At 48.7% G+C, this 25,606-nt stretch overlaps 1 protein-coding gene across 4 annotated transcripts in view; it reads left to right on the forward strand.

Moving 5' to 3' along the window:
* The window catches only part of ACER1 (alkaline ceramidase 1), a 35,256-nt gene extending 18,490 nt beyond the window's left edge, over window positions 1–16,766 (forward strand). Inside the window, exons 1-6 of one of the 4 annotated variants that reach the window (XM_008711278.2) lie at window positions 71–220; window positions 12,102–12,216; window positions 12,295–12,436; window positions 13,253–13,390; window positions 15,293–15,430; window positions 15,725–16,766. In XM_008711278.2, the coding sequence (XP_008709500.1) occupies window positions 128–220; window positions 12,102–12,216; window positions 12,295–12,436; window positions 13,253–13,390; window positions 15,293–15,430; window positions 15,725–15,890 (792 nt within the window). In that variant the 5' untranslated portion in view covers window positions 71–127 and the 3' untranslated portion in view covers window positions 15,891–16,766. Of the gene's footprint in view, window positions 1–70; window positions 221–10,810; window positions 11,234–11,257; window positions 11,427–12,101; window positions 12,217–12,294; window positions 12,437–13,252; window positions 13,391–15,292; window positions 15,431–15,724 lie in introns of those variants that run through there. The other 3 variants (XM_008711279.2, XM_008711281.2, XM_008711284.2) reach the window with 3 other exon arrangements.
* The last annotated feature ends 8,840 nt before the right edge of the window (window positions 16,767–25,606 follow it).

Genomic DNA, 25,606 nt, shown 5'->3' on the forward strand with positions numbered 1-25,606 from the left:
CTCGGTCTGCCTGCCTGCCGTGGGGCAACCAGCTGTCCTCTGCCTGTCCCGCCTGGGCCGGGCTGTTCGAGGCTCTCATGCTCCTCTCCGCCAGCCCGAGCCAGTGGGCAGTGGGTGCTGCTTCAGGATGCCCAGCATCTTCGCCTACCAGAGCTCCGAGGTGGACTGGTGTGAGAGTAACTTTCAGCACTCGGAGCTGGTGGCCGAGTTCTACAACACGGTGAGGTCCAGGTGGGAGGGCTGCGGGTGGCAGTCTTAACACACTGGGGTTCCGACCCGGCTTCTCCGCATGAGGATTCACCCCTCCGAGCTTTGGCTCATCTGTTGGGCAAGGAGTGCTGGCTTTCATTCATTCATCTTTACTTGGCATCAGGCTCTGTGGTAGGTTTTGGAAATGCAGCAGTGACCAGGAAAACAGCGTCTCTGCCCCCCACCCCCTGGAACAGAGGACACAGATGTGCCTCCAGGCATTCGAAACCCAGGCTGATGGTGCTATAATGAGAGTTGCACAGGCAGCCTTGGGGAGCGGGGAGGGCAGAGGTGATCTGTGAGCAGGTGGGGTGGGGGGGGGAGTGGATCAGGGAAGGCTTCCAGGAGGAGGTGACTGTGTCTAGTTTGTTCTCAGCTCTACCCCCAGCCTCGGTTACCAGCTCATTCCAGTTTGCTGGGGACTGTCCTGGTTTCAGCATTGAAAGTCCCATGTCCTGGGGACCCCTCAGTTCTGGGCGTACCAGCCCAGTGGGTCATCCTTCCCCCAGCCCTTGCTATGGGACATATTGGAAGGGCTCAAAATGCCTAAATGGCACAAGATGAAAAGCAGCCAAAGATGCATGTGGCTGTGCTCCACCCGTGTGGGATGCTGGGGAGACTGCTGTGAATAAGGCAGGCCTTCCTGGAGCGCCTGGGATGGGGGGTGATGCAGGCTATGTGCTTTGCTCTGTACCCTGCACATAGCGAGAGTGCTCAGTATATGGTGAGTGATGCAAGCATACCTTTATTGAGTGCTTACTGTGTGGCAGGCATTGTACTAAACATTTTACAGGAAAAAAATGTCAGTTCAATCTTCACAATGACTTCGGGAATTAGGCACAGTGTATATTACATAGAGTTCATCCCATTGTGCAGGTGAGGGAATGGACTTCAGGGCGGCTGAAAGATATACCAAGGGTCACGCTGGCACTTGGAGCTAGGATTTGAACTTGGTAGTTCCAAGAGATTCTTTTTGGGGGATGGTGGAGAGGGAGATCAGTCCCAGGATGCCCTGGTTGCTTTTGCCCTGTTTGACCTCACCAATTTCCAGAGCTAGGAGGTGGGAGTTTGAGATTCAGGGGTTCCCTCTGGTCTCCCTGGTTCTTGCTCGTGGACAGAGATACTGACTCTGGCCTTCAGAATTCTCACCTGACGAACGGGAGGGGGCCGAGTGTGCTGATCTCCGAGGTGGAGAAGAAGTTTGAGGTTCTGGGACCCTTCTTTCTGGATTCCCTGGCAGCCCACCCTGAGGTGGGGGTCCCCACAGAAGGCACCGAGAAAGGGCTGACTTAGGGCTGGGCTGAGCCGCTGGTCTAGCTGTGCTCAACAATGTAAAATCCTCCCCCATTCAGTGCTCCTTCAGCCTGTCTCTGTATGTAGCAAATTGAGGGACTGGCAGACACCCTTTGAGGCTGCAGGAGACGTGGTCATGACACATATTAGACTTCAACGTCATCATCTCCCAGTACCTGCATTTCCAGATACTTATCAAAGAGAAACAAACGTTTCGCAAAATAATGGTTATCTTTCCCTGGAGTGAACACACTTGGACATTTCGTCTCCTATTGGAAAAGCTCTTGCAGAACAGACCAGGGCATGAGGAATTAAATCCGAGGTATGTTATAAAGGGTCTCTGCAAGATTTTCTCCTCCCAGATACTTCTGAGTATCCCAAACCCATCACCAGGGCTAATAAATCATTGAGTTCAGGGGTTGGCAAACGTTTGCTACAAAGGCCAGATATTAAGTATTTTTGGCGTTTTGGGCCATACAATCTGTATGGAAATGACTCAGCCCCTCCCCCTTGTACCTGGAAAGCAGCCACAGATAGTATGTAAACACATGAGGGTGGCCGTGTGCCAATAAAACTTTATTTATGGACACTGCAGTACACATTTCATATAACTTTCACGTGTCACAAGATATCATTCTTCTTTTAATTTTTCAACCATTTAAAACTGTAAATGTCGCTCTTAGCTCATAAGCCATACAAAAGAAGACTATGGGTGGATTTGGCACAGGGCCAGAGCTTGCCAGCGCCTGATATATATGTATATATATACGTATATGTACATATATATATATGTGTGTGTATATATATATATATAATAACCAGTCAAATACAAAACAATAAGGTCTTTTCCTTTTGGCCTCTCAAATCAGTCATTAAAAATGAATTTATTTTGTAGTGAATGTGGGCACACTCCTATCTTGCGGCTTCCTGTGAGCCATTTGTCAAGTTGTGTGGAGACATGGATTTACAAATAGCGCCCCCTCTGCCCCGACTCCATCACTGCATCCCCAGGAACTTGGATCAAAGAGATAATCCCAACGGAAAACAGAATTTATACATGAAGTCCTGTCTGAGTCATTTGAAATTGCAATCCATAATTGAGCACATAAAAAGGAAGCCATAACATTTTCACCAGCCTGTGTAGGGCTGAATACATTCTGTTCAAATACTCTGCAGCTCTTTAAAAGCATGTTTTTTTTTTTTAAGATTTTATTTATTTATTCGACAGAGATAGAGACAGCCAGCGAGAGGGGGAACACAAGCAGGGGGAGTGGGAGAGGAAGAAGCAGGCTCATAGCGGAGGAGCCTGATGTGGGGCTCGATCCCATAACGCTGGGATCACGCCCTGAGCCGAAGGCAGATGCTTCACCCCTGTGCTACCCAGGCGCCCCTAAAAGCATGTTTTTGATTCAGATATATAAATGAAGGCAAAATGTGTAGCAAGAATTTTCTTTAAAAAATGGTTCATGTTGATTTCATCATGATCCACTTAGGAGTCATTTCACTCTGCAGAAACTTTTGCTTTCTTGAGGCACTGCTTGCAGGGTTCGCGGAGTCTGGGGTGGGGGGAGGCAGAGCGCAGCCCCACACGATCAGGGTGTAGAAGACGGCAGCTCGGGAGGACTCAGCCCAGGTGTTGGCAAGTTCCATAGAGGAGGGCACCTAGGAGTTGGGTTTTGAAAGTTGAATAGGAGCTTGCCTAGTAGGGTAGGAGTCGAAAAGGGAGAAGAGAGAAAAAGAATGTACTGAGTCTTGGAAGTAAAAGAGCTTGCACGGTTTGGGAAAGGGAAGTGTGTTTCTGTGGCTGGAATATGAGAACAGATGAACAAGTTTTGAGTGCTGGGTCAGAGTGTTCAAAAAATATATCCCATGGGGCGCCTGGGTGGCTCAGTCGTTAAGCATCTGCCTTCGGCTCAGGGCGTGATCCCGGCGTTATGGGATCGAGCCCCACATCAGGCTCCTCCGCTAGGAGCCTGCTTCTTCCTCTCCCACTCCCCCTGCTTGTGTTCCCTCTCTCGCTGGCTGTCTCTCTCTCTCTGTCAGATAAATAAATAAAACCTTTAAAAATATATATATATATATCCCGTATTTCCTGATGGACTCATTGGACTCATTCCTTCATTCAGCATCAGTGCTATGAAGCAACCCGTGCTGATTGATCCTGGGGTCCCAGAGAGGCTCGGCGCTCCCAGGATAAGGAATTGGGATGTTCAGAATTAGATCTGAGCAGCCCCATGGTTAGCTTGTGGCAGAGGGAGGGCAAAGGGGCCAGAATGGGCAGCGGGGAGCCATGGGGATGGCACAGGAGCCTGCTGCTTGCTGACTGGGGAGGGAACCTCAAAGCTTAAAGAATGAGTAAGTGTTCTCTAGGGCATATGGAGCAAAAGGACCAGCATTAGCAAAGGTCTTGAGGTGAGAGAGAACAGCAGATCGAGGAACAGCTGGTGGCTTGAAGCCAGAGCCCAGGCTGCCCATGAAGGAGGAAATGAGGGCTGAGAGGCAGGGGGAGGGGGTTTCCAGGGCCCACGTGGGGATCTCCTGGCAGAGGAGTGTGAGCTCCATGGTGAGGGCACTGGGGAGCCACGGGTGACTTGTGAACAGCAAAGAGTCAGTGATGTGGGCAGCAGCTGGGGCACCTGGTTGCCTTTCACAGATGGGCCTGGAGAGCCAGGAAGGCATATCCAACCGGGACAGAGGTCAAGGGCGTGGGAGGGCCTGGGTCAGGTGGGGTGGAGGAGAAGTCAAGGTGTGGGCTACTCCAGTCTGCTTGTGCTGGCACTGGCTTGGTGGCCTCCAGGTGTGGCCTCCTTCTGGGCTGCTGACAACTTAGGAGAGTTTCAAGTGGTGGAAGAGGGAGTTTCAAGGCCCCCTGGCTCTGAGAGGCAAGCGTGCTGCTGAATTTCTTTCGGGAGGTCCTGCCAGAGCTTTAGAAGCTCTACATCTCATTCCCTCCGGAAAGCTCCCTCTCGGATACTTGGATACGGAACAAAGGGTGGTATGTCTGGAGTGGGGAACGGCATAGGCAGAGGTGCAGTGGCGGGCATAGTCTGGGGGAGGGCTACAATAGAAGGGACAGAGAGGTCAGAGTGGGAGGTTGTGCAAGGGGGTGTAGGCTGCAACACCCATACCGCCTACAGCCTCCCCACCTCCTTTTGCCACTGAGCGTTCCTGTTGCTGGCCTCTGCAGTGCGGGGATTCCTGGCCCTCTCTCCCTTGAATGCTGTGGGATGCAGGGGGAGACCCTCCCCTCTCTGAGCCGAGTAGCATGTCCCATGAGTTCTAAACCACACCTCCCTCTTCTGCCTTCCTTCTCATCAAATTCACAGCAAAAGCAATGTTCCAGCCCCCCAGCCCCTGAAAACGAGGAGGGCCGACACTATTAATTGAATAATTTCACCCACTGGAGACTATGCCCATGACACATCCTGGCCCAGACTCGATAGGTCCCTCTGGACCTCTCTTCTCCTTCAGAAAAAGCCTTCTGGGGATGACAGAGGGGTCCAATTTGGAGAGATAATGACCCCTTCATTTTGCTCACGATTCAACAAGAATTGATTGAGTCAGGCACTGTTTCAGGCTCTGGGGACACAGAGGTGACCAAAGCAAACGAAAACGGCTGCCCTCAATGGGGCTGGTGTCCTGGGGGATGGAGGAGACAGAAAAACGAATCAGAAGTCAGAAGTACAGCATGCACGTGGTACAGGGGAGAAAGACTCATTCATTCCTACGTGCATTCACTTATTCATTCATATTTATTCATATTTACGGAGTACTTATTCAGAAAGGGAGAGGCTGTGGGGTGCTAACAGTGATTAACCCATAGGGCCATGGGAGAGGGTGAGACAGCTGCTGGGCGTCCCAGAGGTTCATCATGGATGAATGGATAGACACACGGTCATTCATCCACACAATGGACTACGACTCAGCCATATACAGGAGGGAAGCGTGGACATGCGCCACGTCATGGACGATCCCTGAAAACGTGATGCTCAGTGAGAGAAGCCCGTCACGACAGGCCACAGACTGTGTGAGTCCGTCCACATGAAATGTCCAGAAGAGCCAGCTCTGTCGAGATAAGAAGCAGAGGAGTGGTTGCCTGGAGCTGGGGGGGGAGGGGAAGGGAGTGACTGCTAATGGGGACAGGGTCTCTTTTGGGGGGTGATGAGAATGTTCTGGAATTAAATAGTGGTGACGGTCGCACAACCTTGTGAATAGTCGATGGAAACCCACTGACTTGCACACTTTAAAAGAGTGAATTTGATTGTGGGAGATTTATATCTCAATTTAAAAAATCAGATAAAAAAAAACCCTTCCTGTTCTTGGCGCATCCTCAGCACCGAATAAACAAAGCTATCGCTATTAGAAGTAAACACTGCATGGAGACGCGAGAGTGTTAATGTATTCATTTTTCCTAACAAAGAGCACTTCCTGTAATCTTCATAACAATTTTATGAAGTAGGGGCTCTTACTCTCCACATTTTTACAAATGGGAGAAAAAGGGCTCAGAGAGTGTACGTTTCCTCCTCACGGTGGCACAGCATGTAAATCACAAGCGCACAAAAGTTGTGATGCCAGAAGTCCCGGAGTTAAAGCCCAGGCCACCTGGTCCCAGAGTCTCTCACTTAATTAACCACAGCTTTGTGAGGCCACTCAGCCACTGAGTGATTAACAATTAATTATGTGTGATTTAATTCACTCAAGCAAGTCCTGTGCGGGGAGGGTCTACGGCGGGTGCTCTGGCTCCACGCCCCCAGCCCTGCACCGACATTCTCGTGCATGTGTTGAGTGGATGTAGAGGGGGTCCTCGACAGGTGACAGAGCCAGGTGTGCAGGGTGGGAGTTCGAGCTTCGGCGATGGGGAGAAAGAGCTCGGGGGTGTTTGGTGATGTTCTTTGATTTGATTGATTTAACAAGTTTTTCTTGAGCGCCCACTGTGTGCCCAGCGAGGTGGGTGTTGGGGACACAGCTAGGGATAAAACAGGTGTGTATCGTCCTCACGGAGGTCGCCATCCAGTGAGAAGGACAGGGACAATGAAGGAGTCAAGAATGAATCGATGGGATGCACAAGTGACATAGTGGATGGGAGAAAAGTGTGTGGGGGTGGGGGGCAGCTTCAGGTGGACAGGGAAAATGGGAAAGCGGTTCCCCCCCTGCCTTTTCCCAGATCTGAAATGCGCAGTCAATTCAGGTCAGTCTGCCTCCCTCCCTTCTCTTCTCTTCTCTGTCCTTCTCTTCTTTGTCCCCCCCGCCCTTTCCTTCTTCCAGACCTAAGGTACCCAGCCTACCCAGCCACATCTAGTTACCAGACACTGTGCTGGGTACTGGTGATCAAAAAAGCAAATTATTCTAGAAGGACAGCAGCACGGTTATTCAGAGTCAGACACACGGATGCATTATTTACATGTATTCTCTGTGTGCATTATTCTCTACCACAATTTACTGAGCGCCTACTGTGTGTCAGGCACTGTTCTAGACACTGGAGTTTCACAGTAGTGAGCAAAATCCTCCAACCCTGTAGCCCTTGGTTCTCTAATCCTCACTGTGATGCTTGGAGTTAGAGGAGGAAAATGAGGCACAGAATGTCCCCCAAACCCTGGCTGGGTAGACCTGTGAAGGCAGACTTTGTTTTGGGGCACTGATGACGTCCTTGAGCCGCATAGTAGATACCGAAGGAATGGTTGGTAAGCAGATGGACGGATGGATGGACGGATGGAAGGCACCTGCTGGGGCTGGGACCCAGAGAGCCCAGCTCATGACGTGGGCAGGCACCTCTCCCTCCTGGAAGAGTCTAGGTGGGGCCAGTGGTTGGGAAATGTGGGGGCCCGGCCCCGGAGGCAGGGAGGGAGGCCCCGGCAGGGGGCGGTCTCTGATGCTATCAGAGACTCTGGAGCCAGTTGGAGCTCCTTAGTCCGAGGCTCCGCCCATTGCTTTGCCCTCATTCTGCACACTCAGGGGTGTTATCAGAAACTTCGGTCTTGGTTCTGCTGGTCTCCGAGCTTGGAGCAACTCAGCCAAGGATAAGCCTATCACTATTATCTCCCACAACAACAGCAGTAGGAACCCTTGCGTTTGTTGAGCTGGAACCACATCCCTGGCAAGGTAGTCTTTTGATGCCTGGCCTCAGGCGTGCCCCTCAACAGCATCCGCACTGGCCATTAATTATTCTCCGCCATTTTGCTGATGCAGGAAAGGGAGACCGAGAGACACTAGGCCACACGGCCAGGGAGTAGGGAAGCCCCCTCTTAATCATTGCCACCTGTCTAGTCCTCTCATCTTTTAAGGTAGGGGGTAAAAGCAAACCTTGGTGTCCCCCAGAGCTGTGCAACCTCAGAGAAGTCACTCTACATCTCTGAGATCCAGTTTTCTCATCGCCAAACAAGAACTAGAAAGCCAGACCGTAGGGGAGGGGGCTGTGCCTGAGGATTAAAAGAAATGTCTATAAAATCATGCTGTCAAAAGATAAGAAAGTAGCAGTCATAGAACCTTCTATCCAGAACTTTCCAGGTACAATCCCTTCTGCAAGTGTTCTCATGTATGTGACTAGTGATCCACATAAACCCGCTTTAAGATCCAGTCAACAGGAAGTATTTATTGAACACCTACTATTTCCAGTTCCCGAGGTTAGAATGGAGAACGGGAAGCCAGGTTTAGTGGGAGAGCGAGACAGTTTCAGAACAGCTGGACAAGTGTTAGGATAGAGGGACAGGGCACCAAAGAAGACCACCTGACCCTGCCTTGTGGGATTGGGAAGGCTTTATCAAAAGGCAATGCCCAGGTGAAAGATGGAGCAGTAGTTGGCCTGGCACAGAAGGGTAAGTGGGGACAAAGAGTGTTCCAGGCAGTGGGAACAGCATGGGTAAACTTCTGGGGTCTAAGGGGTGAGAGAAAGTATGGCTTATTTGGAGCAACTGAGTTATCCCTTCCACCTAGATTATGAAATTGAAGGTGGAGAGAGGTGAGTTATGGAGGGAGTTTATAAGCCAGGTTTAAGAGTTTGGATTTTATTTATGGGAGTCACAGACGTGGTTTAAATGGAGGGTTTAGAGTTTGGGAAATGAGTTGGCTCGGCATCTTCAGCCATGCTCGATACGCCCAAGGGCTGGTGTTTGTTTGAAAACACAGGGAACGTCAGAATTGTTTGGGATTTTGCCCATTCAGTATCCATGGCACCATCTTCCCTATGACAACCAACCGCCCTTCTCCTACTGCTTATGTTCCTCAGTCAAGGTGCTCCCCCTCCTCTGGCCAAGGGCAGGTTGTGACCCAGACAACATCTCCAGAATTTGAATCCTGGGCCTGGATATAACAACTGAACATAATTTTTTTTTTCATTCATGCCCAAAGTTGCTCCCTGAAGAGATTGTCCATTCGAGGCTCAGAGCTGTTCTGGTTTCTGGTTTTCCTTGTCTTCTGAAATTCTTTGGATTAAAGAGTTCCCCATAAAAAATGACTGAATGACAAATAAATAACTCTACACACATTTTTATATTTATGCTATAAGTTCACAAATCCATTTCCTGTTGTTTGCTACCAAAGAACCCTAGCTCATATACCAATGGTGATGGTTTTGCTGGATTCAAGCATTAGAAAGCTAGGTTAAGCAAAAACAAAAACAAAAACAAAAAACAAAAACAAAACCAAAACAAAACGAAACAAAAAAACACCAAAAAACCCAAACCAAACAGGAAGAATGCATTGGATATGTACTGGGGTATCTTAGAAAATGGAAAGATGAGTTGCTTGGGAGGCCTGGGGTCCAAGGCAGGTCTGGAGGATTCAGCACAAGGCAGATACTGTCCTCGAGTATTTGCCTGTGTTCTCAGCCTTGTCTCTTTGTGGTGGCAAAATAGCTGCCATATCTTGAACATCGTGACAATATCCCAGGACCTTAGAGAGTTGACAATGGTGCAACTCAATTTCGGTGACTCCCAGGCTCTGTGTCTGCTCCAAGTTTCAAATTCCCAGGAAAATCTGGTTGGCCCAGTTTGGGATAGGTGTCTACTCCAGTGGGGTTGGGTCTCAGGATGCAGACATAGCATGCATGTTCTCAGACGGCCATTGTGAACCAGGTGGCTGGGCCAGAGATGTGTATGACATTGTCCATTGGTGGGCATCCGATGCCTTGGTATGGAAAGCAAGGACATGGCTGGGGTCATGGGCTGCAAAACCAGTTTGCCAAGGGTCCTCAAATTGTGGAACCAGTCTTTGAGCTGATTCACCATCACCCAAGGAGAGCCCTGGGCTTCCCTAGAATCAGAAGGACTCCTGCCTTGGGAGCTTGTCTTGGTGCCCAGGATCTAGGGTCCTAGATGGTGACCTTGTATCAGGTAAATGAGTTCCCCACACCCACCACTGTGCTCTGGACTTTTTTTTAATTGAAGTGTAGTTGTATGTAGTTGACATACAATATTATATTAGTGTCAGGTGTACAACATGGTGACATACAATATTATATTAGTGTCAGGTGTACAACAATTACATACATACAACTCACCACGATAAGTGTAGTTACCATCTGTCACAATACAATGTTATTATAATATTATTGACTACACTCCCTATGCAGCACTTTCCATCCCCATGACTTAGTGATTTTATAACTGGAAGTTCGCACCTCCTCCCCCATTTTGCCCATCCCCCACCCCTTCCTTTCTGGCAACCACCAGTATTTATGAGTCTGTTCTGTTTTTTGTTTGTTCGTTTGTTTTGTTTTTCTTAGATTCCACATATAAGTGAAACCATACGGTATTTGTCTTTCTCTGACTGACCTGTTTCTCTGACTGACCTGTTTCACTTGGCATAATACCCTCCAGGTCCCTCCGTATTGTCACAAATGGCAACATTCCCTTCCTTTTCTGGCTGAATGCTATTCCTGTGTAGATACAGCACTGTCTTCTGTAGCCAGTCGCATACCAGCGGGCACTTGGTTGCTTCCATCTCTTGGCTCTTATAAATAAAGCTGCAGTAAACGTAGGGGTGCGTATTATCTTTACAAATTAGGGTTTTTGTTTTTTGGGAGGTAAATGCCCTGCCGTAGAATTCCTGGGTCCTGTGGTATTTCTATTTTTAATCTTTGAGGAACCTCCCCAGTGGCTGCCCCAACTTGCATTCCCGTCAACAGTGCACGCGGGTTTCCTTTTCTCCACAGTCTTACCCAACACTTGGTATTTCTTCTTCTTTTTTTCAATACTAGCCATGCTGCCTGGTGTGAGGTGATAGCTTATTCCGGTTTTGACTCACATTTCCTTGCTCTCTGTTTTTGAGTCAGCACCCTTCAGACTAGGCTTCTGAGAAATAACGGAGCACCCTGGTTAACAGGGCACTATTTCTTCACGTTCTACGATGGGACGCAGGCGATGGAGGAGACCTTTACAAGGGGAAGCTTTTATTGGGGGAGAGAAGGGTGTAATTGAGTGAGGAAGCGGCTGACCTCAAGTTGGCCGGTAGAAGAAGACCGTGAGAACACTTGTCTCTGAGCTCATGTGAGAGACTCAGTGTGGCCCAGACATCTGGGGGAAATTTGAGGGGGGCTCTGAAGTCCTGTATCAGGAGTCAGGGACTCTGAACCCTTGAAATTCTGGTGCAAATTTTCTTGTCACCTTAATTGTAATCATAGACTACTGAGGCCTGGGGATCTTTGGGTCAATAACATGAAGAGGCAAGTGGCATTATGCACGTGTCGCAAGTGCAGGTATGGTAGGTCAGTGCATTGAATTTACTCCTAGTCAGTGAGTGGGGGAGCATGGATCCAATCCCATGTCACTTGGACACTCAGCTAGCTCAACATTATCAAGCTACTTGGCTCTGCTGTTTATGGAGAAGTGGTTCTCGAAATACTGTCCAGGGACACTGGGGTCTCTGAGGCCTTTCAGAGTTTCCTCGAGGTGAAAATTATTTTCATAATAATATAAAGATTTTGTTTGCCTTTTTTGCTCTAATTATCTCACCAGGGTACAATGGAATCTTCTAGTGGCTTTGCGATGAGTGATGAGTGATGAGAGATGAGTGATGACATCATCTCTCGGATGGCCAAGGGAATATGTGCTTGTGTAGTCCTGGGTTTTGAAAATTTCTCAGTTTCGGTTTCTAATACAGTCAATCCTGATAAATGTAACTCACATTAAAAAAAAAAAAGTAATGCATTCATTTGCTTTTCTATCCCATTGGTCAGACCAGGTCACGAGGGTATAGTGAGTGGCAAGGAAGTCTGGAAAAATGTCGTGTAGCTGTGTCCAAAACTTGGGGGGATCTTATTTCTAAAAGGAAAAGGGGGCGGATGTATGCAGAAGGTTAGTAGATAGTCTTTGCCACACTCACAGAATGAATGAATGAGTGAATGAATGAATGAGTTAATGAACCAATAGAATAACAGATGGAGCAGTGAAGCCACTGATGACAGGTTGACTGTCAGGATCAACTGAAAGAGCGATAAATTCTGGGTTAATTGCCTGAAAGGGGGCAGGTGACCAACTGGCTAATAACTTAGGGTTGGACACAGGGGCAGCCCTCCTCTGCCTGCACTTCTGACAACCCCGTCCCCATGTCCTTCTCTTTTCCAGTTCAGCAATGTCACCTTCTTCATCTTTGGGCCTCTCATGATGTTTCTGATGCACCCCTACGCCCAGAAACGCTCATGCTATGTTTATGTCACCTGCATCCTCTTCATGGTCGTAGGTAGGTGGGGGTCTGTGACAGTGGGCGGTAGGGGTGGGGACCACCCCCTTGACCACCTACCTTTGTCTCTTGCTCCAGGCCTGTTCTCCATGTACTTCCACATGACGCTTAGCTTCCTGGGCCAGCTGCTGGATGAGATCGCTATCCTGTGGCTGCTGGCCAGTGGCTACAGCATATGGATGCCCCGCTGCTACTTCCCCACTTTCCTAGGAGAAAACAGGTGGGGCGGGGGCTGGTCCTCTGTTGATCCCACCAGAGCCCATCTGGGCTCCTGGGTCCACTCCCTGAGCCCATCTGAGGTCCTTGGAATCCCTCCCCTGATCACCCCAGGACTTTCTCCTGACCCTACCTGACTTAACTGGCTTCCAGGGACTCCTCCTTTGAGAGTGCTTGGGGTCCCTGGAAATCCTCTCCGGATCCTGCCTGGATCGTCCGGTACCTTCTCCAGAACCTGTCCGAAGCCACTTGGGGGTCCCAGGAACCCACACTTAAGCTTACCTGGGCCCCAGGGACCTCTCCCTTGAGCCTATCACCTGGGCCCCCTGGAACTTTCCTGGGATCCTCCTGGGCCCCTCTCTTGACCTGAGACCCCTCTGAATCTCTCTGCTGACCTTCTTTGACCTATCTGAGCCTGCCAGGACCCCTCTCCTGACAGTGTCTGGGACCTCTGTAATTCCTTCCTTAATCATACCCAGGGGAGCTGGGTATGTTTGACCTCACCTGGGCCCTGACACCCTCTGTTGACCTGACTAAGCCCCTTGGAGCCCCCTAAGACCCTCTCATCATCCTACCCACCCCTACCCCCGGGGCGCCCTTCAGACCCTGCCTGGGCCCACGTGGGATGTTTCATCGGACCCTTCTTGGGACCCTCTGCTGAGCCCACCTGGGAACCTCAAGACCTTTTTCTGAGTGTGGTTGGGCTCCCTGGAACCCCTTCCCTTTGCTCATCTACCTCTGTCTCAAGATCCCCTGACCCTGCCTGAACCCCCAGGATCCTCCCAGCCGCCCTCCCACAGCTGCATCCTTCTTCCCCCAGGCCCCAGTTCATCTGCCTGGTCATCACCACCACCGTGGTCAGCACCTTCCTGTCCTTCCTGAGGCCCGTGGTCAACGCGTACGCCCTCAACAGCATTGCTGTGCATATTCTGTACATCGTGTTCCAGGAATACAAGAGGTGGGTGGTGCTCGCAGGCGCCTGCCCGGGGAGGTGGCTCCCATCCCATTGGCTAATCTAACTGGAAGCCCTAGGACAAAGGAGTCCCCAGCTTCAGTCCACATGGGTCAGCACCCCGCCCTCCCAGGGCATAGGGCAGAATGGAGAGGGGTAGGGAAGGATCTAGACGGAAAGATGGAAGATAGGGCACACACAGGGCTAATTAAGTAGATAATACCCAGATCATACCAATGTTGCCTCAGTTTCTCAAGATGTCTTCTTCCAACTAGTCTTGTTGAAATTGGGATGCAAACATAGTCTCTTAGGTTTTCTTTGTGTCATAGCGGTCTCTCCCCCCCCCCCTTGATAACAGAAACTCCATCATTTGTCCTGTAGAACACTCTGGATTGGGCTGTCTGCTTCCTGTGGTGTCTCTCATTGTGTTTCTTGTTTTTATTATTATTATTATTATTATTTCTTGCAAATTAATAGTTAGACCTAGATTTAGGTTTACATATTTTGAGGCCAGAATATTTCATGCATGGTGCTGGGTGTTTCTTGTTCCATGCCATTAGGACCCCACGATGAGTGGTTGTTCCACATTTAGTGCTATTAAGGTTGATCAGTGGCTTGAGATGGCGTCATCTCCTCCCTTCATTATAAAGTTTTTCACCGACTTTTCACCTAAGGATTTCAGCAGTCATTCAGGCACACTGCTCCCATCCACGGATTCATTAGTGGTTGCAAGAGGGTGGTTTTCAGATTTCATTATTCCTTCTGCGGTGATTATCTGGAGTTCTTCCATCAAGAAGGACTTTTCGCTCGTCAACCTGGAAATACAGTTTGCGCAGGAATGACAGGGTGGATAATTGGATTCTTTCCCTTAATTGATCAATTTCCAGAGTAATGAGTTGGAGCCTTAGCCATCTCTAGCAGGGACCAACGAAATTAAAAAAAAAGAATTATTATGAACTCATGGATGCTTATATCTCAGAAGTGTTTCAATCCATTACAGTCACCGTGCTGTATTTTTTATAACTTTTTATTTTGAAGTAGTTACAGACTCGTGGCAAGTTGCAAAAATAGGGCACAGTCTTGTGTATCCTTCATCCAGCTTCCCCCAGCCTTTCCCAGTGGAGCATTCTCTGTAACCATAGTACAGCCTCGAAAGGAGGAAATTGATGACGGAACAATGCTCTTAACTAGATCTCAGCCTCTATATTCAGATTTCATCAGTCCTTACGCATTATTCTTTTTTGATGTTCACACCGTCGCATTTTAGACTAGGGGGCAGGGCCTGCACTTTTAACCACATAGGAGTTACTGCCTCATTAATCCCCGGTATGCTCTTTCCTAAAGGATGCTGGGTCAGCTCTGCTGTCGGGGAAACAGATTCTGATCTTGAGTTGTCCCAAGAGAATGGCCTGCAGAGAATTTGCCCTCCCACACAGGGACACGGACATTCCCATAGCCACACAGACATGAATTCTCATGCACTGACTCACAGGTGTGCACAAACTTACAGCCCCCAAACACAAACAGGGGAGGGCTTGTTGGTTAAGAAATCTGCAGCGTGACAAACCCGGTTCTGACCCCGGCTCTGCCACTTTCTAGCTGTCTAACCTTGGGTGGTGTTGGAGCAGACCTTCATCTCACATGCCTGCTTTCTCTTCTACGAAATGAGAATAATAGCATTGTTGTGAGGCCTGAGTTTTTATCTGCAAAACTTTTAGAACCGAATCTGGCATCCTATCAGTGCCCAGCAAATGTGAGCAATCATCACAAATTAGGCCCCCTCCCTCTGGGACTCTTGGTTGTTCCCTCCTCCCAGCCTCATCTCCTTGGATGGAGGAATTTCCCATCAGCCCTTTTTCAGGCTCTGCTATCGGAGTCAGGCTCTGATCTTCCTCCTTCTCTCTCTAGGACCAGCAATAAGGAGCTTCGGCATATAATGGAGGTCTCCGTAGTTTTATGGGCTTTTGCGTTGACCAGCTGGATCAGTGACCGCTTGCTCTGCAGTTTCTGGCAGCAGATCAATTTCTTTTACCTGCATAGCATCTGGTAAGCACCTGCCCTGTGGTATGGGGCGCCAGACCAGAAAATCTCAGGTGCCAGAGCTTGGAGCAGGAGCCTGGGGGCAGAGAGGGGAGGCACAGACATTGGTGTGTGTGTGTGTGTGTGTGTGTGTGTGTGTGTGTGTAGGGGCTAGTTGCAATCAAGGGTCTGATCCAGAATGTCCCTTTGGATGGTCAGGATCCATGAGAAGGAAGGAGAGAGCCAAGGTGGGGGCATCAAGCTAGCTCAGGGACATCTTGGCATCTCGCGCCCTCACCACCTCCTCCCTGCACCCCACAGGCATGTACTCATCAGCATCACCTTTCCTTATGGCATGGTTACCATGGCCTTAGTGGACGCCAGGTACGAGATGCCAGGTCAAACCCTCAAAGTCCGCTACTGGCCTCGGGACACTTGGCCTGTGGGGCTGCCCTACGTGGAAGTCAGTGACGACAAGAACTGCTGATGTCTGCCAGTTTCTTGACTACCCAAGCACCCGCCAACTCACCTGTGTCTTGAAGACGGAGGCCTGGGTCAGGAGTCTGAGAGATGCTCATGGTTCTTTCCTCTACCTCCCTTTCTCCATCCTCCTTGTCCTGTGTGGCCCCGCCCCAAGACAGGGGATGGACTTCATGAGCCTTCCGCGCGGCAGTCTGATGACCCTGGGTGAGCTGCCGGGCATAGCTTCCCCTCCACGACCTGCCCTTATTCTCCTTCATTTCCTCCTTTGTGTTCACTTGTGAGGCTGGATCACCAGGTGCTGTGATTACCTGGCAGCCACTGGGAATGACTTCAGGCTGGGGCTTGGTGCCCGGGCACCTCATAAATTGTGGCCGTCACTACCACACCCTTGGGACTCTTGGACCTGTCTTTGGCCATGCAATGTCCCTGGTACTGGGGGGGGGGCATCCCAGAGGACAGACGTGATTTCCAGTCCCCTCATTCTGCACTCACTCATGTGTGCAGAGACCCTGCGGGTCCTCTCACACACGTGCCCCCACAGACCTGTGGGCCCATCTCACTGGTAGACAGTGGAGCAACACGGAGGCCCAGACTGGGCAATCTGGCTGTCGTTGGGGCATGGGCATCAGGAGGGGAGCTGGGGTGGCCTGTATGGGCTCTCAAAGTGAGAGGAGAACGGGAGGATGATATCTGTGGTGGTTAAGAGCACAGGGCTTGGAGTCAGGCCGACCGAAGCTTTAATCCTTCTCCACCATTTCCTCGTCGTATCATCTGGGGGAAGTGATTTTTCCTGCCTTTGACGCTCAAATACCTTGTCTGTGATATGACAATGTTTCTGCCCTCCTGGGACTTCTGCGTGGATAAAACAAGGTCATGTATAAAAAGTGTTTACAGGGAGTCTGGAAAACATCCATCCATCCATCCTCTTGTCCTTGAATCCCTCCCTCCCTCCATCTATATTCAGCCATCCACTTATGTTCATTTACCCATTCACATAATGTAATCATCCTTTCATTCATCTGTGTTCCCACTCATTCATTCGTCTCTTCAACAAATACATATCGAGTTCCTACTATATGTCTGACACTACCCGCTGGTGACACAAGGCAACAAAGACATGCAATGTCCCTGCTCTAATGAGGAGACACGTGTTAGACAAATAAAAAGGCACCCAAGGCATTTCTGGACACTAATACGTGCTGCAAAAACGATAAAGCAGGTGACACTTTAGAGAACTCTGAGGTGGGGAAGCAGCCCTTTCAAATGGGTGCTCAGTGGGAGAGCGCACTTTCCAGATGAACTCTCAATGACAAGAGGAGACCAGCCATACTGAGAGCTGGCTGGCAAGACCATTCTGGGGAGAGGGAATGGCAGGTGCGAAACTCCCAGGGTGTGGATGAACTGGAACTGGCAGGACAGAGAGAACACTTTTTTTTTTTTTTAAGTACGTCATTAGTTTTTGATGTAATGTTCAACGATCAGAAAGAACACTCTTGCCGGAGCTTAGTAAATGAGGGGGAGTGTACAATAAGAGATTTGTAATCTGGGGGCTGGGGTATGTTTAGTATCCATGGACCACTTGACATTCTTTGTAAAAGAAGATTGTCTGGGCATGTGATTGAGGCCCCTGGAGAGTGTCACTCCGAAAGGAGTAAAGGCTAGCCCATCTGGCCTGCTGGAGAGATGGGGAAATTGAAAGAGGAAGGGCCCTCTCTCATATTTATTGAGACTACCATGTGCTATATGCCCATGACACACATCATTGAACCTAACACCCCTCCCACAACCCTTCAGATAGACATGAATATTCTCATTGTATAGATGTGGCTCAGAGAGGGCAAGCAACTTACCCAGGACCTCACAGCCTGGACTCGAACCAGGTCTGTCCTTCCCCCAAAGTTCCATGCACCACAGTCAGTCAGTGTAGGACTGAATCTGGATCACAGATCCACTGCTTCCAATCCCTTTGAATTTCTTGTTCTAGAAACTGGAGGTTCTTCACCGCTGGCCCCAAGATGGATCATGCTGGGAAGAGGGGGCCTGAGAGGGAGGGAGTTTCTGCACACTTATAAAATTGCCTGTAAAATGTTGTCTTGGTGTTTTTGGTGGGGGGAAAGGAGCTGTACTTCCACGAGATTCTCTAATGGGGTATTAAGCACCCTGAAAGTGAAGAACCTCAGTTCTACACCTTCCGGTGGGGATAAGGGCAGCCAGAGAAGCATCTGATTCCTGTCCCGCCACCCATGTTTCTGTCTCTAAATACATACCAACAATTTGTCCCCAACATCTATCTCCTGGCCCCTGCTGACCCATCCTCACAGGCTTCTCTTGGGCTATAGAGGCAGCAGGTGGGTAGGAGGTCTGGATACTCGCCTAATTCGAACTAGCCATGTGATCTTGGCAAGTCCCAGTCACCATCAGGGAGGACTCTTTGGGGTAAAGGATAAAATGTTCAGCTCCAGCTGGCTGAAATGACAAAAGGACAATCGGCATATCTACTTTTGAAGTTTAAGGATCAAGCTGCAGATATGGCTGGATCCAGGCTTCGAGTGATGTCACCAGGGTCAGTCTCCCTCCATTCCTCTAGTCTACCTCATGGGTGGGAGGCAGCTGCCAGCAGTGCTAGGCTTTACGTCCTTCCAAGTTGAAAAGTGTATACCAGGAACATAAGAACTAGGAAGATTGGTTGGAGAAGAAAGGGATAAAGAAAGGGGGGGGGGTAATCAGAAGGGGAAATGAAGCATGAGAGACTATGGACTCTGAGAAACAAACTGAGGGCTTCAGAGGGGAGGGGGGTGGGGGAATGGGATAGGCTGGTGATGGGTAGTAAGGAGGGCACGTATTACATGGTGCACTGGTTGTTATACGCAACTAATGAATCATCGAACTTTACATCAGAAACCAGGGATGTACTGTATGGTGACTAACATAATATAATAAAAAATATTATAAAAAAGAAAAGTGTATACAAAGCTCCAAGCACACATGCTCAATATCATTAGCTGGGAAATGTAAATCAAAGCCATGAGATACCATTTCATATTTACAAAATTGGCCCTAAAAAAAAAACAAACCAGAAGAATAAACGTAGAGAAATTGGAACCCTTGTACATTGCTAATAGAAATGTAGTTTGCTGAAACCACTGTGAGAAACAGTTTGGCGGCCCCTCAGAAGTTAAGCATAGAATTGCCGTGTGATCTGGCAATTCCGCTCTTAGGGATATACCCAAAAGAATTGAAAGTATGTATTCTAACAAATACTTGTACAGAAGTGTTCATAGAAGCACCACTGATAAGAGTCAAAAGGTGGAAACCATATAAATGTCTATCAATGGATGAACTCTTAAACAAAGGTAGTGTATCCATACAGTGGAATATTATTCTGCTATAAAAAGGAGTGAAACACGGACGCACACTACCATGTGGATGAACCCGGCACACACGGTCTCAGTGAGAGAGCCAGACACACAGTCACATAGTATGTGATTTCATTTATATGAAACGTCCAGAACAGGCAAATCCACAGAGACAGAAAGTGGGTTTGTGGGTGCCAGGGGCTGAGAGGAGGGAACGGGGAGTGACACCTAATAGGGATGAGTTTCCTTTCCTCATGTCTTCCACATAGGGGTAGTGGTTACACAACATTGTGAGCGTTCTAAATGTCACTGAATTGTATACTTTAATAGGGTTAATGGTTAATTTTATGGTATGCGAATTCCTACACAACTAAAATTGAATAAAGCTCCCAGAGTCCCTCTCAGCTGGTCTTAGGTCATGCCCCACCCCCACTAAACCAATCCCAGGAGTCAGAGAGATGCAATCCTTTGATGGGTCAGGTTTGGACATGTTTCCTCTTGCCAGTGGGGAGCTCCACTCTAAATGGGGTCTGAGAGGGGTGTGGGACAAATGGGGGTTGGGAGTTGGAGTCCTCCCTCAAGCCTTGTGCCCTGTTATGAGTTGGCATTCTCCTGGAAGGGCTGCCATTTTGAAATTCCTACAAAGGGGACTTAAAGGCTCGTATTGGCCCTGGGAGGAGTATGGGGATCAGCGATTGTTTCACAGAGGAAACTGCAAATGTCCAGTGTGCTGCCCTCTTCTGGGGAAATGCTATGTTGCACATATTTTTGGTCTGCTCCCAAACCATTCATGGCTCCCTATTGCCTACGGGATAAGGGTCAAATGCTTCAGTGTGACATTCAAGATCTGCTCCAAGTTGAAGTTAATCTAGGGTGGGACTCCAACTGACCACTGGGCTCTGCTCCAGCTTGGTCATATTCCGTATTGCTATGTGTGATTGTGTGTGCATTTGTGGCTGGCGAGAAACTGGTAGGTACGGGGAACATGTTGGAGATCAGAGAGAGGATTCCCCCAAATTCTGATGGGCTGAACCCTCTACAAGGTGAAAGGTAGGGGGGAATAAATGCCAAGCCCTCCCCATGGGTGCAAATAAACTGGACCACTAGGGGGCGATAGAGACCTAATGTAGTAGCTGGTCAGCTACAGGGGTAAACTAGACTCCCTAAGCTTTAAAATGTTACTTTCTAGCTGTGGGACTTGGGCCACCACTTATAGTCTCTCTGTGTCTCAATTTCATTGTTTGTAACATCGAGATAACATGTATCACGCATTTTGCCAAGTGCTCAAATTACTATTTACTTTATGTCTTTCTTTAAGTCTACTCCCTTTGGTCACACTGGTGTGTTTAAATAGGAAACATTGTGTCACTTAAACAAGTCATTTGTTATAGATAAAAAACAACCAGAAAAGTGGATACAGTAGCAACAAAAAGTGTTATAAACTGCAGCTCAGTGATCCTGAACCCAGTCTGCACATTCGAATCCCCAGCTGAATTTAAACAAAAGTGTGTGTGTGTGTGTGTGTGTGCACGTGTATGCGTGTGTATGGGGGTGTGTGTCTCTGTCTTACTCCAGACTAATGAGACCAGAATCTCTGAAGGTGGGAATTTTTTTAGGCTCCTGGTACTGGTATTTTTTACAGATTATCAGGAGATTTCAAAGTCCAGGCACCAGATAGGATGACCTGTCCCAGGCTCTGAACTCTAGGTCTGTTCTCTTGTCATTAAGGTAGATTAGAGAGTGACAGGGAGGAGTTTCAGATGCATGAGCACCAAGCCAAGACTTTCTTCTTGGAGGAGTTAGAAAGACTGAAGAGAAATGAAAAGGAACCAACCTTCTCCTGTGTGACTCAGTATTATTTCATTTCATGCAACAACGATTTATTGAGCCTCTGCTTTGTGGCAGGCACCGTGCTCAGGATACATCAGTGAACAAGACAAAGACCCCTGCTCTCTTGGAGTTTCCGTTGCATCTAGGGGATATAGACAATGGACTCAATAAGTATTAGGAGGTGAGAAGTGCTGTGGATAAAGGAAAAATTAAAGCAGGGTCACAAGTGTTGGGGAGCTATGTGGGGGGACAGAATTAGATGGGATCATCAGGGTAGGTTTCATCGAGAGGGTCCCTGGCTCTGCCATATATGCATCATGCAACTTTGGGGTAACTCACTCACCTCCTCTGAGCCTCAGTTTTCTTACCTGTAAAACAGGGGCAACAACACCTACCTCCTAGTATTGTGAGGATGAAATGAGATAATACGAGTTTGCACCTAGCAGGTGTTGGCTATGACAGGGCCACCACCAATGAGAAAATGGGGCAGCCCTCTGTTGACCTCCTGAAGGAAGGAATACAGTGGTTCTATTTTAGGCACAGGATGCATTTTTAAAGTTTTTGCTTTTTATTATCGAAATTTACACATACAGATATAAAGTATAAAGAGCAGTTTGATGAACGGTTTGCTATATCCATCACCCAGATTTAACAATGTTTAACATTTGCCATTTTTGCTTCTATTTCGCATCTATTTTCAATTAATATATTTATTTTATTTTTTTAAAGATTGATCTATCTATCTATCTATCTGACAGAGAGAGAGAGAGAGCGAGCGCACAAGCAGGGGGGAGAGGCAGGCAGAGGGAAAGGGAGAGGCAGGCTCCCTCCTGAGCAGGGACCCAGGATCCTGGGATCATGACCTAAGCTGAAGGCAGATGCTTAACCCACTGAGCCACCCAGGCACCCCTTATTAATGTATTTTGAAGGCAATTAGTACCCTGACATTTATACAGCCATAAGGCATAGAATCCTTCTAAACCAGTACCATGCATCTCTAAAAAATAAAAACATTTTCCTACACAACCATAATCTCATTATCACAACTAACCAGATACATTTTCAAATATCAGCTGCTATTATCCACATTCGTACTTCCCCAGCTGATGCAGCTCGTTTGTTCAAAACCCAAGATCCAGTGACAGACGCCCACACTGCAGTTCGTTGTGAGGCCACTTCCTGCGCCTCTGGGCAGTTACCTTTTCTCTCATTCCCTCCTGTTGACGCAAGGAAGCCAGGCTGTTGAGATTCCACCTTCTAGATTTGTCTGACCGCTTCCATGATGTCATCTCTCATGCTCCTCTATATTCATGTGTTTCTCCCGTGAACTAGAAGTTAGGACGTTAGGGGTGATCAGGTTCGGGTTAAACTTCTTGGGCAAGAACTTTCTGTTTGGTGCTGTGTACTTCTCATCACCCCAGCAGGAGCCCGTCTTTCTGCTTGTCCCGCTGCTTCGCTGCTAAGAGTGGTCACCGTACCAAGGTGGTGACAGCATGATGTTTCCATGGTAAAGTTACTTTTTTCCTCTTTGCTTTTAGCAGGCAATCTGAGGGAAGATCTTTGGGGAACATGGGACTATCCAGTCCCCTGTAACCTTCCAAGGAATGGTTTTAGCCTCCATTGATGACTCTTGTCCGCAATGGTTGTTTCATTAGTGGTTTCAAAATAGTGATTTTGCTATCATCCTTTCAACATTATCAGCTGGCGTTTTTCTGTGAAAAGGGCTTTCCCTCATCAACTGGGCTGCTTTCATGCTGTAAAGGCATGATAAACAAGGAGTTGATGCAGTTGTCACTTTCGAAAGTGACGAATGAGCTCTGCTGTTGTTTTGATATTATTATGGATTCGTGGATATTTACATGTTCACAGTGTCAAGAAGTCCATTAATTTTTTAATGTGGTAAAAATACACATAACAAAGTTTATGACTGTAACCATTTTAAGTGCACACCTCAGTGGCACGAAGCACACTCACACTTGTGCAACCACACCCGCCCTCCATCTCCAGACCTTTCTCATCTCCCCTAAACTGAGACTCTGTCCCTGGGAAACACGGACTCTCCACTCCCTGCCCCACCCCCAGCTCCCACCATCCCCTCTCTGTCTCCATGGACTGGATTCCTCTAGGGACCTTCTACGAGTGGAATCATGTAGGATGTGTCCTTTTGTGTCTGGCTTATTTCACTGAGCATAATATCCTCCAGGTTCATCCATGTTGTAGCAGGTGTCCTTCCTTTTTAAGGCTAAATAATATTCCGTTGCATGGATGGATCCCATTTTGTTTTTCCATTCAACTGTTGATTGACACTTGGGTTGTTTCTCCATTTTTCTTTCTTTCTTTCTTTCTTTCTTTCTTTCTTTCTTTCTTTCTTTCTTTCTTAAGATTTTATTTATTTATTTGACAGAGACAGCCAGTGGGAGAGGGAACACAGGCAGGGGGAGTGGGAGAGGAAGAAGCAGGCTCCCAGCGGAGGAGCCTGATGTGGGGCTCGATCCCAGGACTCCGTGATCACGCCCTGAGCCGAAGGCAGACGCTTAACGACTGAGCCACCCAGGTGCCCCTCCCCATTATTCTTTCTGATTCTTAAAGGGTTTTGCTTGATTTCATAGGAGCCCTGGGGATATAATTTGAAAACCCCCAACAGTTCAGAATCTAACTTAAGGAGAATTTCCCAGATGAGTAAGGGGGAGGTGGCTGAGTTTCTGAAGCTCTCCCTTGTAACAACTGTAGCTTGAAGGTTTTTCACTGCAAGCTTCCTTTAGAGACAAATGGCTAACCCCTCAATTTTTGTCCCTTTACCTGGGGGAGTGGTTCGGAAATTTGAATAAGTTTCACTCTTATCTGCAGGGCTAGTTCAACTATCCCTCTGGGTGCAGACCATGCACCCAGAGTTTCTGATTCCGTAAATCAAGGGAGACCAGAATTTGCATTTTGAATAAAGTTCCCAGGGGATGCCGAACCTGCTGGTTCAAGGACCACTTAGAACAACTGATCCACTTACATCCAGTTATAGGATTAAAAAAAAAAAAAAAGTTGTACCCACCTTCAAGTTGCTGCTTATTTTCTCAGCGTGTTCTTCATTTATTCCCCCAGCACGCCCAGCCCTAGATCAAAAAGGTACCGTATTACTATGACAGCATCTGGCCTTCTTCAGAGTTTTACACGGAATTATGTTCATTCCAAAGTTACTGATTTCCTGGTGCTGTTCTTCAGCGCAAAGTAGTGCCCTGATTACCTAAACAATACTTGGCCGACACTTAAATGTGAAGCAGAGGGAAACAAACAAACAAACAAAAACAAAACACCAAACAAAACCCAAGCAAAACAAAAGCCCTGGTTTATTACAAGAAGAAATTTAAAATAACTGTACAGGGGCTGCTGGGTGGCTCAGTCGGTTAAGCGTTTGCCTTTGGCTCAGGTCATGATCCCGGGGTCCTGGGTTGGAGCCCCGCATCAGGCTCTCTAGTCAGGGGGTAGCCTGCTTCTCCCTCTCCTTCCCGCTTGTGCTCTGTCGCTATCTCTGCCTCTCTCTCAAATAAAAAAATAAAATCTTTAAAAATAACATAACTGTCCAAGGGTCCCCAAGTTGCAGGCAGAAGTCCTATTGTCCGAGAGGTAAGTGGCTTGCAAGATCCTAAAAAAGATGGAGCGATATGTCCCTATCTCATCTAAACAAAGTTTACAAATTGTGAAATTATATGATCATGAGTAAATTAAAAAACGATTTTAGAGGGATTAGCACTATAAATTTCAAGAATAAAATGAGACTTTCCTGATCATTTTAATGTAGAAGATTTCAAATGTGTATCCTTCAAATTAATGTGAACTAGCATTACAAGGTACTGAGTGTTCCCATTTCACAGATGTGCAAACTGAGACTCGGGGAGAAGCGAGTGGACCAGGCTTTCCCTGATGCAGATTCAGCACTGGAAAATTAATTTCCAGTTCCAGAGCCCAGAGTCCATTCCATGACACGGTAGCAACACGTGGCCAGGAAACAAAAGTGTTCCTAGGGCTCTCTCCCCAGAGCTCGAACCGCCACCTCAGCTGGACCAGGTTAAGCTCAGGCCGGGGGAAGCTCCGGCCACGAGGCAGCGCCCCCTGCGGGCCGCAGTGCGCAGGCGCGGCACGCCCGTCCCGCCCCCGCCCCCCTCCACGTGCGGCGCACACCTCGCGCTCCCCTCCGCCGGGCTCGCCTCGCGCCTCCCTCCCTCCCTCCCACCGCCCCTCCGGTTCGGGCTTCCCATTGGCTGGGGGCTTCGTCCCTCCGACCGCAGCCCGGCAGGCCCCCGCCAGGCAGGAAGTCCCGCCCCAGGAGCGGCCGTCCGCGCCGCAGATTAGCCTGGGCTGCTGTCAGTCGGGGCGGCAGGCCAGAGTCGGCGGCGGGGGCCCGCGGTCGGTGCGCGACCCGGACTGGCGGTGGTTTCCGGTTCCGCGGGGCTGGCGGGCGGGCGGGCAGCCGGGAGCGGCGGCGGCGGCGGCGCCTGACAGACAATGAGGGCGGCGGGGCGGCGCTGAGCGGCGGCGGCGGCGA

The sequence above is a fragment of the Ursus maritimus genome, unplaced genomic scaffold (genome assembly GCF_017311325.1).
Source record: "Ursus maritimus isolate PB19 unplaced genomic scaffold, ASM1731132v1 scaffold_14, whole genome shotgun sequence".
Classification (NCBI taxonomy): domain Eukaryota; kingdom Metazoa; phylum Chordata; class Mammalia; order Carnivora; family Ursidae; genus Ursus; species Ursus maritimus.